At 40.0% G+C, this 15700-nt stretch overlaps 1 protein-coding gene across 2 annotated transcripts; it reads right to left on the reverse strand.

The window, feature by feature from the left end:
• Nucleotides 1–3549: 3549 nt before the first annotated feature.
• Nucleotides 3550–15420, reverse strand: LOC142911116 (speckle-type POZ protein-like). Of its 2 annotated transcripts, none has more exons than XM_076060184.1 (9): nucleotides 15309–15420; nucleotides 14614–14735; nucleotides 14279–14430; nucleotides 10385–10512; nucleotides 9424–9601; nucleotides 7978–8033; nucleotides 7423–7545; nucleotides 6254–6399; nucleotides 3550–6091 (listed from the first exon to the last, which is right to left on the reverse strand). In XM_076060184.1, exons 1-9 carry the CDS (start codon nucleotides 15384–15386, stop codon nucleotides 5947–5949), a joined length of 1128 nt encoding a protein of 375 aa, XP_075916299.1. In that variant the 5' UTR covers nucleotides 15387–15420; the 3' UTR covers nucleotides 3550–5946. The 2 variants fall into 2 exon arrangements, with proteins under 2 accessions (XP_075916299.1, XP_075916300.1); XM_076060185.1 differs by lacking the exon at nucleotides 15309–15420 and adding an exon at nucleotides 15162–15268.
• Between the last annotated feature and the right edge of the window lie 280 nt (nucleotides 15421–15700).

Here is a 15700-nt window from a genome sequence, read left to right on the forward strand (position 1 = left end):
ATGTTGTGGATTCACCCTTCAACACAGCGGTGGGCTGATGTAGTGAACTCTTTTGTCTTTTGTCAACGTGACACTTTTTTGCTGATTGGCCGTGTCGGGTGGTGGAGGGTTACGACACATTTATACCTAACGCGATCTAACCCAAAAACCTTTATTATGAATCACGACACTAATTACACCATAACTAGCTACGTGTCCACCAGGCTAACTACACTAATTACAACGTAACTAGCTACATAACCACCAGGCTAACTACACTAATTACACCGTACCTAGCTACGTAACCACCAGGCTAACTACAATAATTACACCGTAACTAGCTACGTGACCACCAGGCTAACTACACTAATTACACCGTAACTAGCTACGTAACCACCAGGCTAACTACACTAATTACACCGTAACTAGCTACGTGACCACCAGGCTAATGACACTAATTACACCGTAACTAGCTACATAACCACCAGGCTAACTACACTAATTACACCGTAACTAGCTACGTGACCACCAGGCTAACTACACTAATTACACCGTAACTACACTGGGAGTAGCTACAACGGACAGGACCCCAGCTTGGGTCCAGGTCCACGTGTTGGTGACTCTTCACGGACGTCGAATGTAGATCTTCAGGATGACAACAGCAATTCTGGGGACCCAGCTTATATCCTCCGTGGTCGTGGCTGGCCGCACCCTTGGCCACGACCACCTTCTAGAATCCTCGAGCAGGATCTCGCCCCGACACGTGACCACCCCTAGCCCCCCACTTGGGGACCCTGTGTAGACTTTACCAGTCACGTGTTCTCCGGGGTCAACCAGAGTGCCATGGCCTAAAGTAACCCGATTCCATGGCTGACACTCTCACACCCCATCCTGTAGGGGTCGGCAATGCACACCTGAGCGTGGTGTCACTCAGCGCTATGACTCAGCGCTCACAGAGCCCCCTCTAGGGCCAGCACGACACCCGCATACAAGTAGTGTCCACGATGTGAGTACATCGCACGCCGTGCCTCTCTAGGGCCTGCATTACACAGTGACATCCACGATGTCACTATATACGTGGTGTCCACGATGTGAGTACATCGCACACCGTGCCCCTCTACCGCCGGCATTACACAGCGACGTCTGCGATGTCAGTACATCTGCATTCCTCTTTCCATCCCGGAGTAACTCTCAGCATGCACCGCTCCACGCTTTTTTCCTAAATACTTTTCAGCTTTTGTTCCATGTTCTTGTTTGATAATTCTTATTTATCACCGGTGCTATGGTATAAGCCATGGTCCTTGTGTATTCTGTGCAATGGCATGGACCATAAATAGCTCGGCACACACCCGGCTTGTTGATGTCCAATTGAACGATGCAATGCGGTGGCACTTGAACCTTAAAGCAGGATCCACAATCCTGGCTTCTCGAGTTGCCACGCATCACTTCCCCATCCATTTGCCTCAATACTGCAACTGTCCGGGAAGCACAGCAAATCGTGGAAAAACGAACGTCTCCCCATCCACTCGGATCTCAATACAGTCCCTCGCCAGCACTCGAGTCGCGCAAGCCTTTTTGGACCCACGCGCTTAACCTTCAACAATGTAACTTCAAACGTGATATTCTTGGGTCTTTCGGTAAAGTCACGTAGATAGGTTCAAAGAAAATAACAAAAAAACTACGACGTTTCGATCACAGCACAAGCAATCGTCATCAGGAGAGCAATCTCATTATCTCTGAGATCAGGGCTAGGCCAGCCCTGAACAAGATCCGTCGACTCGATCAAGTGACTCACATTTCTGAAGAGATGCCGCAACACTAAGGTAATACCGATTGCCTTCACACTGACATCTGCTGTTGTCACTTCTCCCAATGGTAAACGGATCTTGTTCAGGGCTGGCCTAGCCCTGATCTCAGGGATAATAAGATTGCTCTCCTGATGACGATTGCTTGTGCTGTGATCGAAACGTCGTAGTTTTTTTGTTATTTTCTTTGAACCTATCTACGTGACTTTACCGAAAGACCCAAGAATGTGAATTCCTGCAGTCACGAAAGCTTTAAGTCAACATTCAAACGTGATTCTTGGAAATCCGAATGAAGTCCATAAGACACAAACACCTCATGAAAGACCCGATGTAAAAGGTACCTGGCTTCGATCTTCCGTAAAGCTTACGGGCTACCTTAAACAACATCCGGTCGATGCACAAAAAAGGAAAATAGAAAAAACTCTCCAGTGTGCGACTGGGCTCACCCAGAACCATGGAACATATAACAATTCAATGCCCGATTCACAAACATAATGGAGGCATTACAGTGATACAATCTGCTACAGCTGACGCAGTCATCCGGCTCTACCACCTCAAAGAAACATTATTGTAGTTGCTACACGTCTGCACATACGAATAAGATGTTTGTGAAACTTGAATCGATGTGGTCATGCTATATAAAGCTGCTGCACTGGCTGAAATTGTCAGTTTGTATTTATGCATGTTGTTGTTGCAACGCGTTTTCTCAGTGGTCCGTGAACAGTACACGTCGTGTTGAGTGACCAGAACGACACGTACTGCCCCTTCGAGCTTAGTTGTTCCCCTAACTGATAAATGGAGGCTAATGAAAACACTGTTCGTACAGACGTGTCTAATGCCAGACAAGACATTGATGTATGGCACCAATTACCGCAAATGCGAGCTGTTACCTGAGCAAAATGTAACCAAGCAAAAAGTACATTTAAAATGAATAAATCCAACACTCAGTTCAGCAGAAAATACTGAACGTATGACCACCAAAAATAGAATGCGACTTCTAGATTTGAAGCTTTCGTGACTGCAAGGATGAAATTGTCAGTTTGTATTTATGCATGTTGTTGTTGCGTTGCAACAACAACATGCATAGTGGTATTCCAAACTCCCAGGGTGGTGTATTATCATCTTGTGCTAATTCCAAGCTTTGTCAGTGGTGCGTTTCATGCTAATTTCCTTTGTCAGAGCGTTTGCTGTTTGCCCCCTCACAGCTTAAAGGGAGGCGACCAGCGCTTGGCTTTCTTCACTCCAACGCTGCCCGCTGGACAGGTTGGTCCCTTCACCTGATGAAGGCCGCTTGTGTTGTGGCCGAAACGTCGTGATTTTTGTTGTTTTAATTTTTTTACCTACGTGACTTTACCGAATAGAACCAAAGAGTAAGAATGCCACTTATAATTATACACATTAAACAGGATGTAATTGAATGGAGTGGTGGCACTAGGAAACTGACGAAACAACCAGTTCAATTCCCAGCCACAGTTAACATCAGTGGGTGAAGAATGACCGACATGGTGTGGTGAGGCCTTCGTTTAAGCAGTGGGTTGACAAAACGCTGTAAATGATGAACAGTGAACACATTACAATTCTCCAGTGAACTGTTTATCAACACATGGTAAACATGCCTTTAAAAGTGGCAAGGAAATATACACTTAAGTTTACCTTTGGCTCCAAAATACTTGTTAAAATGTTGCTGTTGGGTGTCAATTGAAATTTTACATATCCACATATCTGTAACATTCCCAGAGTAAAGAACATGACAACTTAAACTGGACATATTTCCAGGTACATTCATGTTTATTCAACTTTTAAATACACTGCAAAATAGATTCAAAGCTTTCGTGACTGCAGGAATGACTCTTTGGTTCTTTCGGGTAAAGTCGTGTAGTAATTTCTTTCGACGAGACTTTACCGAAAAAAGTGTAACACTGCAAAATGTCATAAATGAAAATATTAACATTATCAAAAACAATTTTAATGAAAAAAATGTGGAATAAGTGGTGCAGAGCTAAAAGCAGCTTTTTTTCTTATATCCAAATACTGATTTCTAGAAGAGATCAGATAACGGTAATATATTTACCATATGAAAAGGGTTTATATTGCCATTTATAATGCAAATCAATTTAGAAAACACGTAATATACAAAGAATGGTTCATTTTGCAATTCCAATCATCTGCTGACAATTCATTGTAAAAGGGCCTTACAAAACATTTATATTACATCCAAAACAGTATTATCTGTAATGGAAAAAGATAAAAGGTCAAACATTGGGGCACTATACCGCATTACTAGCTTCAAGTTTATATTTTTGTATTACAATTGTAGCAACATTTTTTAATTAAACCAATTAACATATTTTCATCTCTGAATATGCATAAAAACTCGTGGGAAGAACCCAAAACTGTCTTGCATGCAATCACACTTTTTCAAAACACACACTTTTTACAAAGACCATATTATTATTTCTGCAATTATATATATTTTTTTGGCAGTTACAGTATATCCATTTTCCAATAAACATTTACATTTGGCGCAAAGTATTTTCAATTTCGGAAGTCATACAAGGCAACAATTTGAAGAGTACATTATCGGTAACTGCCTGATACATTTCAGGGTTCAATTAGTCCACCGCACTGGCTGCACTCTGCTAAGAGTTTTTGTCACACTCACTTACGACAGCATAGACTTGCTGCAGATTAGAACCCCAATCAGATTTCAATGCTTTAACTCTCACCATGACAACAAATAACTTCCCCGAATCACCTAATCAGTTTTTAATTGAATAGGTAGAGTGCAATGTACCATATACATCTTTAGCATCAAATATATATAAGGACGAAACTAAAATATTAAACAAATAACAAAATAAATAGACTGCTTACAACACTGGCTATCCTTAATTTTGCATGTATTATCCAACTTGTTTTGTACGTTTAACACGTAAAAAAACCTCCAACATTCTCGTCGTTTGCATTTGTTCATATCCCAACACATTGCATTAGATTGTAATATTCTTCAAATCGACTCAAATCCATGACACTGCTCATTTGTTGTACTTTCATATTATATCCTGCAGCTTTGAATATTATTTAAATCTGTGCTTCCAAATCTATGTGTGTAATCCTTCAAAGCTTATGCAATTTTATGTACAATTTAATTTTAAGTGAGAGGTTACGTAAAACAGCGCTGATGCAAAAATTATGGTCCTTCCAATCACGTAAAACTCTGGGTTGACATGATGCTACGAGTTGGTAATAGATGAAATTCATAATAAAAACAAATCATTACAATATAATACGAAACAAAACTTAGAAACACAGCACATCTTGTTTCCGTGAATACAAACTACTAAATTGATGGAAATAAGATTTACTTTTGTTGTAAGTCAAAAATCTTTGGGTCATACATGAAAGCCCATACAAGCAAAAAAGTGAAATGTTATGAACTGCGTAACATGGCCAAATTGATGCTGTGCCTTGCCTTTTCTTACACCGAGTACTCCATCCATGCTTTGTTATACGCAGGATACACGACTGCAATATTATCTTTGTCAGTCTTCAAACTCGGCAATCATAGTACTCCTGTTCTAGTCAATGCATAAGCTGTCTGTGCAATGAAAAATCAATCTGAAAAGTTTACCTCTTGAATTAAGGCCTTATATGGCTTGGCACATTCTTATCTTTCAGAACTGGTTGTTCTCTATGCCACTATCTGTAACCTTGAGTACACAGACACTGGACGAATACTCATCCTTCATGTTAAGGTAGACATTGCAGGGTTTTAGACCATTCTGTTTTTACTTAACTAAACAATTGAACCAAATTGTCCTGCCACCTAGGGACAATCACATCGAACGTTTTATTTTACACTCTCTCAATTGGGATATGTCGTGGTGTTTATTAGGCTGTAGTTTTCCATTTTTTCTACATATGTACTTGTTTATAGAGTTGTAGATGTATAGATGTAGCACTATATTACATGGTAAAGTGAATTTGGCCACCTTTTTGTGAAAGTAAATAAATTTGCTTAAATTAACATTATTTTCAAAGCAGAGGAAAGTTGGTAGTCTGATGCAAAGTCTTCACGGTTGTTTGCATGGAGGCCACAGGTAAATAACCGCACCGTGCAGCCCAAGTTTTCTTGGTCATAGATGTTCTTTGCCTGCCACCGTTAAGTCTGTTTGAGACGCTTGCATGGAGGTCCCAGCTGTGGAGACTGGGCCGTGGCCAAGGCACGGAAAGCATCCGCAACCAGGTGAGGGCGAGACAGAACCATGGACTTCCAGCCCGCCGTCTCCATTACGTCCATCGCATGACTGCAAGTACAAGTCAGGGTTAAGCGAGCTCCTAATAAGCAGTGTCTATAAGGATTGGGGCAAACGGTTAGTCTCCATTAAAAGGGACTGTAATGCAAATTGCCATGTAAGCATCATCAATGTTACGCAGCTCAGTGACAGTCACACTCTCACTAGACTTGCCTGTTTATTATGAAGTCAATGGCCCGGGCCTTCAACTGCTCTGCACTGTGCAAATCGGCCAAGATCAAAGTCTCCGCAACATTTTCCACCGACAAGTTTGTGCATAGTGCATTCTCGCACATCACCTTCAACCTCTCTAATGCATACTTGAGAAAAGTAAAAATAAAGTGCAATTTCAGTATTAAGAACACTATTTTCTCTACCTATTTCGCTTGTTTAATATTCCCTCACCCCATCAACTACTTTATAAACGCAGTATACAGCAGTCAAATGTTTGATAATTTTCTTAAAACATGGCATCAACCTTTCAGCATATTTATGTTTTAAGTCATGTATTTATTGATCTCTACTATAATTAGGGGTCCTTGTCCTAAACTTGATTATATTGGTTACAAAGTCATGCAAATTACAAAGGAGGTGAGATGTTGTTTTCCAAGAGCTTAAAGAGTTTGGTTGTTAAGCTGATAAACAATGCAACTGCAAGCCACCATATTTCAACTCTAGCAGAATATGAAACTTTAATGAACAAAGCTTAAACATGCGACTTTATACGATTTGTATTCTTATTTTATTACAATCGCTTTAGGAACTATTGAATATGATGTTCCAGAAGGGAGAGTAATGACTCTTAACTGATTATCTGGCAGATCTTCAGGAACAGCAGGATATCCGTTTCCTTAATAAAAGTATATTTGTTCCAATTTATTTCTATACAGCCATGCCACATCAAACAATCTTTTAAAACACTTCCCTTTATTTTATTACTAATTGTATCAATTGTTAATGTGATTAACAAAAAACCCTCAATACAAGAACACACAGCCAAATGGTTGCACTTAGGATAAAAATGCTGCATGTGAATGCACTTCAATGCACACGTACTAGCCTCTAGCATGGACTAATACCAGTTTGACATTCAATTCCATTGTGAAATTGCATGACAATTTATATTTTTTGTTGAAAATTCAATCATCTCCCAGGACATCAATTCCAAAACCTGAAAGCACTAATGTGAACGTCTGCATCATATACATTTGCTATTCATATTATTTGTGACATGAGCTTTAGAAAATACCTAAATGCTGTTTTAATTTCACTTGCGACCTACAACTGCATACCGATACATCACAAGGTGGTGCGATCTCATGTTAACATTTTAAGCGTGTAACCTTGTCAGCAGCGGCCAGCAGGTCATCGGCCATCTTCTCGAGGTTTGGAGCCCTTCCCGTATAGACAAAACGCATCATTTCCTTGAACACGTCAGGCTCCACATCATTAATCTCCACTCGATTCTGCAAGGTAGCAACACAATATATTCAAATTAACTTCGGCATATATTGGGAGACGAAAATATAGCATTCAATTAAATAAAATAAACATCCGTTATATCTACACAACACATGTAAAGTGGCTCCATTAAAGTTGTATTCAACTTGCCGATGACTATTTATTGCGCGTAATAAATCCATTCTTGACACACATGCAATGGCCTTCTGTGAAATGTTATATAAAAAATAGCTATAAAATACAATCTAACATTCCCTCGGAATGAATACTTTTTGATAATAAATGTGCAATGCGCCAAAAGAGTTACTAGGGTAATAGTTCAACATTTGACAGCACTCTCAAGAGATACTTATCAACCGATCCATTGTGACAAATGCACCTTGGAAATGTATGATCACAGTATTAATGTGCTGTATTAAGATTGCATTTAAAGATACCTTTTTGCTCTCTTCCATTTCATGTTCAAACATAGCATTAAAAACAAGTGACCGACCTGAAAAAGGTAAAGCAACTGTTAACAAATACAGTGAAACCTTCGATTGCGAGAATAATTTGTTCCGGAAACGTGTTTGTAATCCAAAGCACTCGTATATCAAAGCACTCGTATATCAGTTGTGATCACGTGACGCTCGGCAGACAAAGCGTATACGTACTACTCGTATTGCAAAACCTCACTCGTTTATCAAATTAATATTTATTAAAAAATTTGGCTCGTCTTGCAAAACACTTGCAGACGAACTTACTCGCAATTCAAGGTTTTACTGTACAGTTAATTGGAAAAACACCGGAATGTGGTACAGACACATTTAGATGTTATATCTAGAGATCAAATAATCTAGATACAAAAGAGGTACAATCCAGATCCATATTTTATTTCATATGGCATATCCATTACAGATTTGTCAAACATGGACGCAAATAAATGTCCAAATTAGAGGCTCAAAACCTACACCATAATTGCATTGTGTAAAATGAATTCCTGCACAACGATGATATAGTGAAGTAAATAAAAACGGAATAAAAACTTTAGCAACAGGATTATTAAATATGTTTATCTCTCACATAATACAATATTACATTTATATATATGTAGTGACATCGCGAATGTCATTGTGTAATGCCGGCTATAGAGAGGCATGGCGTGCGATGTATTAACATCGTATTAACATCGAGGGCACCACGTGGATGTGGGTGCAGTACCGGCCCGAGAGGGGCATGGTGAGCGCTGTCTGACAGTGCTGAGTGGCACCACGCTCTGCGTGCGGTGCCGACCCCTACAGGATAGGGTGTGAGAGTGCTGGCCATGGGAATGGGGTTACCAAGGGCCATGGCACTTGACCCCGAAGGACACGTGACCGGTAAAGTGTACACAGGGCCCCCAGGTGGGGGCTAGGGGTGGTCACGTGTCAGGGCCGGGAACCCGCTAGAGGATTCCAGAAGATGGTCGTGGCTAAGGGCGGAGCCACCCCCGCCACAGAGGATAAAAGCCGGGTCCCTGAGAGGGACCGGCTGCTGTTGTTCATCCTTAAGAATCTACGTCCTACAAGAGTCACCAACACGTGGACCCGGACCCCGTGTAATTAGTGTAGATAGCCTGGTGGTCCACCACCATAGGTTGTTCATGTGTTAAGGGGTAGTACCCCGTGTGTTGGTTGAAGAAGTGCGTCTGTGACTCAGTTGAATTCATTACACATATTTACTGATGTATCCTTTAACAAAAAGCATTACAAATTGACGTAAGCATTTGCCAGTGTTAGTTAATTAAATTCAGTGTAAAACAGGAAATGGCTGTAGTTGATTACCCCAAACTAATTACAGTATCATTAATTATATGGTTCTATTGTACACTAAACGACGCATGTGTTGCTTGTTGTGGCACAGACCTGCCAATACGGCCTTGTGGGCTTTAAACTCCTGGCCACCAACACGAAGCAGGCAGTCAGTGAAGCGGGAATTGTCCCAGATCTCCCCGAAGTCAACTGCCAGCCGGCAATCTGGTACTTTGAATGTACTCATGCTGGATTGACCAGAAATGTTCACGGAATCCTGCCCCACACTAACCTGCATAAACATCAACCAGCTTTGAGAAGGCATTTGATGATTTTTTTATACAAATCCTCACTTAACTTCACATTTTGCATGAAGATGTAGGCTTTGGTTCAATCAAGCAAGCAAATCTGCACAAACATCCTATATCAGAACAAGTGTTGTGAATAATGCCAAAATAGTGGTCCGTGAAATGTTTTTCATATTAATCAATTTTCATTCTATATTTTTGTCAAGTTATTTTACACTGTATAAACAGTTTCAACAGGTAGTGAGGCCCCTAATTATGGGTTCTGCACAGCAACAGAGGAAGTGAACAGCCCTCCTTGATGTGCTTCCTTTCATTATCAAAAATGCTTGTATTTTGTAAAGGATTTTAAAGGTAAAAAAATTTAATCTGGTGATTAAAAGGACCCCCCCAAGGACAATAAACATTTACATCAAACTGGCTGATGTCCGAGAATAGGAAAAGGAATTCATGTGGCGACATTTAAACAAAACACATTATGTAATACCTGACATTCTAGTTTATAAAAATGTCAAGGTTTAAATATAAACACTATCCAGAGGGAGAAAACCTAAAAAAAATTAAGCTTGATTATTTAATTGTTGTGCTATGTTAACTCTAGCACCAGTGGAGGAAAAAAGTGCTTGGAAAACTCATGTTAACAATTTCCTTGTATGGAACAGGGAAAGTAATTATTACAATCTTCAATTAAGTAGAATATTGACTCCAACTGTGCAATTGTAATGAATAAAATAGAAAATTACACAATAGCCGCAGCATGTCATACTTACTTCACCAAAGAGTGTCAGTTTGTTATCTGGAAGCAAGCTATTAGATTCATCAAGCAAAAAATCTCTTCGAATGAATTTTTTAAATCCCCAGTCTTTTCCTTGGACAAAGCGGTATGCTCGCGGGGTCTCTGTAAAAAAATAGGTTTCAAACAATACTCACCAGTTCTTACAATAAACTGTGGTAATTTCATGTAATGGGAAAAAAAAAACTTCATTATATTTTCAAAATGTAAAGATAGCAATGTATTCTAAAGCCCTGCGCCACGGTGGCAGTCAACTACCTCGCCTGGTATATAGGTCATGGGTTCGATCTCAACCCTGATGCCTGTATATTTGGAGTCTGCATGTTCTCCTTGTGCTTGCATGTATTTTTATCCAGGTCTTCCGGTTTTTCCCTCCATATTTATAAAAATCCAGAGTATTTGGCTGCTATGCATTTCCACACAATAAGCCATCTCGTTAGGCTATTGTTTGTGGCCAGGGCACTTCTGAAAAAGAGCTATGTACAGTGAGGAAAAAAAAGTATTTGATCCCCTGCTGATTTTGTACGTTTGCCCACTGACAAAGAAATGATCAGTCTATCATTTTAATGATAGGTTTATTTGAACAGTGAGAGACAGAATAACAACAAAATCCAGAAAAACGCATGTCAAAAATGTTATAAATTGATTTGTATTTTAATGAGGGAAATAAATATTTTACCCCTCTGCAAAACATGACCTAGTACTTGGTGGCAAAACCCTTGTTGGCAATCACAGAGGTCAGACGTTTCTTGTAGTTGGCCACCTGGTTTGCACACATCTCAGGAGGGATTTTGTCCCACTCCTCTTTGCAGATCTTCTCCAAGTCATTAAGGTTTCGAGGCTGACGTTTGGCAACTCGAACCTTCAGCTCCCTCCACATATTTTCTATGGGATTAAGGTCTGGAGACTGGCTAGGCCACTCCAGGACCTTAATGTGCTTTTTCTTGAGCCACTCCTTTGTTGCCTTGGCCGTGTGTTTTGGGTTATTGTCATGCTGGAATACCCATACACGACCCATTTTCAATGCCCTGGCTGAGGGAAGGAGGTTCTCACATGGCCCCGTCCATTTTCCCTTTGATGCGGTGAAGTTGTCCCGTCCCCTTAGCAGAAAAACACCCCCAAAGCATAATGTTTCCACCTCCATGTTTGACAGTGGGGATGGTGTTTTTGGCGTCATAGGCAGCATTCCTCCTCCTCCAAACACGGCGAGTTGAGTTGATGCCAAAGAGGTCCATTTTGGTCTCATCTGACCACAACACTTTCACCCAGTTGTCCTCTGAATCACTCAGATGTTCATTGGCAAGCTTCAGACGGGCATGTATATGTGCTTTCTTGAGCAGGGGGACCTTGCGGGCGCTGCAGGATTTCAGTCCTTCACGGCGTAGTGTGTTACCAATTGTTTTCTTGGTGGCTATGGTCCCAGCTGCATTGAGATCATTGACAAGATCCTCCTGTGTAGTTCTGGGCTGTATCCTCACCGTTCTCATGATCATTGCAACCCCACGAGGTGAGATCTTGCATGGGGCCCCAGACCGAGGGAGATTGACAGTTCTTTTGTGTTTCTTCCATTTGCGAATAATCGCACCAACTGTTGTCACCTTCTCACCAAGCTGCTTGGCAATGGTCTTGTAGCCCATTCCAGCCATGTGTAGGTCTACAATCTTGTCCCTGCCATCCTTGGAGAGCTCTTTGGTCTTGGCCATGGTGGAGAGTTTGGAATCTGATTGATTGCTTCTGTGGAAAGGTGTCTGTTATACAGGTAAGCTGAGATTAGGAGCACTCCCTTTAAGAGTGTGCTCCTAATCTCAGCTCGTTACCTGTATAAAAGACACCTGGGAGCCAGAAATCTTTCTGATTGAGAGGGAGTCAAATACTTATTTCCCTCATTAAAATGCCAATCAATTTATACAATTTTTGACATGCGTTTTTCTGGATTTTGTTGTTGTTATTCTGTCTCTCACTGTTCAAATAAACCTACCATGAAAATTATAGACTGATCACTTCTTTGTTAGTGGGCAAACGTATAAAATCAGCAGGGCATCAAATACTTTTTTCCCACACTGTAGCTCAGTGGGCCTTGCCTGGTAAAATAAAAATAGTTCAGTTTAGCTTTTAACTTCAAGGTAGATGAAAATCAGACCTGGATTTAAGTGTATGAAGATATAGTTCATATGGATTAGGTGAATGTGTTTGTGTATTAATAATGCTTGTCTTTGTAAACATGGTTGTGTGACGTGAGTTACATGTTCAAATAAACCTACCATGAAAATTATAGACTGATCACTTCTTTGTTAGTGGGCAAACGTATAAAATCAGCAGGGCATCAAATACTTTTTTCCCACACTGTAGCTCAGTGGGCCTTGCCTGGTAAAATAAAAATAGTTCAGTTTAGCTTTTAACTTCAAGGTAGATGAAAATCAGACCTGGATTTAAGTGTATGAAGATATAGTTCATATGGATTAGGTGAATGTGTTTGTGTATTAATAATGCTTGTCTTTGTAAACATGGTTGTGTGACGTGAGTTACATGTTCAAATAAACCTACCATGAAAATTATAGACTGATCACTTCTTTGTTAGTGGGCAAACGTATAAAATCAGCAGGGCATCAAATACTTTTTTCCCACACTGTAGCTCAGTGGGCCTTGCCTGGTAAAATAAAAATAGTTCAGTTTAGCTTTTAACTTCAAGGTAGATGAAAATCAGACCTGGATTTAAGTGTATGAAGATATAGTTCATATGGATTAGGTGAATGTGTTTGTGTATTAATGCTTGTCTTTGTAAACATGGTTGTGTGACGTGAGTTACATGTTAACATTACCAAAGACAACACCAAAGCAAATACTAAGAAAAAAACATGAAAGTTTAAAACAAAAAGATAGATTTAGACTCTCAGAGAAATGTTAATAGCCTTAGCAAAGCACAGTAAATGTATGGATGTCATCACTTAAAATAGTTATCGCGCATTGAAAGAGTATCCTGAAAGTAATAAGGCAATTATAAAACAAACAATATGAACCACTAAAGCAAGGTAAAGGAGAAGTGTGAAATGGGATGAAAATGCCAACCTTTGTAAAACCACCAGAAATGAATAAAAAAATGGATGAGAATACAAACAAAAATAATGAAGTTGTAATAAACAGTGAGTGCAAGCAGAAAAAATAAAGCCGTCACTTGATAAATTACAATGGAATAACACATGGTGAAGATTGTAAAACTAGGAAAAGAAATGTCCGTGAATGACAATGTCCAGGTACACTAAGCAAAATAAAATTATTATTGGAGGGTCAATATCATGGAAAACACAAAAATATGCATAATGGAAACTCCTGAAGGTGGAACAGGATCAAGATCACTTTTGGAATATGAATTTGATAATGAAAAGTTGCAATGTGCTACAGGATGAAAGATTCCAATCTAGTGCATATTACCTACTATGAAACACTGATTACAAATAGAAACACTGACAAATGGAATAAAACTACAAAGTACACAAAGCGTGGAGAGAAGTATGTTGAGAATTACAGTGAGAAACTGAAAGAGGAACACGTTGGTCAAATCAAAACGGCAAATTAGAGACATCATATTCACTGTTGTAAATATAGATTGGGCTTGGACAGGACACATCGCTAAATGGGATGGTTGATGGATGAGACTAGTGGTCGAATAGGAAGAAAAGTAAAGTACATGCCCAAGACGATGTCAAACGTAGACAAGGAGATATTAGATCAGCTCATGTGAAGGATGAGGGATGGTGTTCGTAAGGTTTATAAAATGTTTCAAGCAGTCGATAAATAATGGCTGATTATGATATAATCCTGTTACCAAATACACATATGACGTGAATTGATACTTTAATACAAGTAGTTTCACCCATAGCCTTGGTTTCCTCTCCCTTGGCATTAAGAATAGAAATCTTGAACTTGGCGTAGACTTCACTCTTGGGACAGCTGACCAATAACAAGGACAACGATAGGTAATCTTTGCTCTCTTCGTCAAAACCCTCGGGGTTTATGCGTAGGCACCTGATTGAACATATGAACAAGACATGGTCGTTAATATTAGGTGTGTATGTACGCGCAGACTACATTACTAAAACAATATAGTATGAACTAAAACATGCACTATGCAAAATTGTTCTAGTAAAGCACCTCCGTGAGCATTGTGATTTTTTTTTAATGTCATAAAATAGCCAGAATTTACTGTACCATTTCAATGTATCATTGGTGCCTGCTGAAAATGTAGAACTCTTGAGAACTTGGCCCATTTCTTCAAGACAGAAGCTGAAATTGTTGATGGTCCACATATAAGAGAACTTTACGACCTTAACCTGAAACACACGAGCACATAACAGCTATAAAGCTCATGCATTACCATAAATACATGACCATTGACAAACCCTCAAGCATTTCACCCACACATCTGAATATTGTGCTCAAAAAACACAAACTGTCTATAAGGAAAGAAACATTACTGTAAATGAAAGGGTCTTATTAGTGTTCTGGGATTACCTTGCATGTTCATTACTGCACAGCGTTAACACAACAAGTCTCAACATGTCATAGATTAGAGTGTGCAATAAAAGGCCTTTTTATTTTTTTATTTGATAAAAACTGCTGCCCCTTTTGTAAAAAATACACTACCAGTCAAAATCAGAGACAATTATCTAGTATAATGTTGTTAGTGCAATTCTATGAACTTTGCAATCTGATGTACAAAAATAGCCTGTACAATGATAATCCATAATTGCACTTACACATAATTATGAAACCATTTTGGATGGCTTTGCGCGATGAACAAAAAAACGTGTAAAAGTTAAATACATTAGCCATGCGCATACTTTGATCGGCACAAGACGGGAGACCCGTTGAATGTGATTGGCCACAACAGGGGAACAAGTTACCTGTGTGTAGCACCAGCTTTCTGCGATGGGCACATTGGACATTTCAGACGGAGGTGGAGGGCTCGGGGCCCTGGACATGTTTGCATTGAATACGAGGGAAGTGACATCATCAGGTGACATTAAGAGGGAAGTGACATCAGGAGGTGACATTAAGCAGGAAGTGACATCATCAGGCGACATTAAGAGGGAAGTGACATCATCAGGCGATATTAACATGTAAGTGACATCATCAGGCGATATTAACACGTAAGTGACTACGAGATTACGAGTTAAATGTTCTTGCTGTGGTTTTCACACCTGACGGTGATTGCTTGTGTTGCGGTCGGAACGTCGTGAGAGGGGAGGGAGGGTGGGGAGGGAGGGAGGGGAGGGGAGGGAGGGGAGGGAGGGAG

Source organism: Petromyzon marinus, unplaced genomic scaffold, assembly GCF_048934315.1.
Source record: "Petromyzon marinus isolate PM22_M1 ecotype Great Lakes invasive population unplaced genomic scaffold, UKy_Petmar_22M1.pri1.0 PM_G_Scaffold_167, whole genome shotgun sequence".
NCBI classification, from domain to species: domain Eukaryota; kingdom Metazoa; phylum Chordata; class Hyperoartia; order Petromyzontiformes; family Petromyzontidae; genus Petromyzon; species Petromyzon marinus.

Excerpts from the sequence above, each read along its gene's own strand:
- LOC142911116 (XM_076060184.1), bottom strand. The coding sequence starts at position 15,386 with ATGTCCAGGGCCCCGAGCCCTCCACCTCCGTCTGAAATGTCCAATGTG. Across the intron at positions 14,431-14,613 it reads ACCAATGATACATTGAAATG|GTGCCTACGCATAAACCCCG; the intron begins GTACAGTAAATT and ends ATGTTCAATCAG. Across the intron at positions 9,602-10,384 it reads AACTGACACTCTTTGGTGAA|GTTAGTGTGGGGCAGGATTC; the intron begins GTAAGTATGACA and ends ATGTTTATGCAG.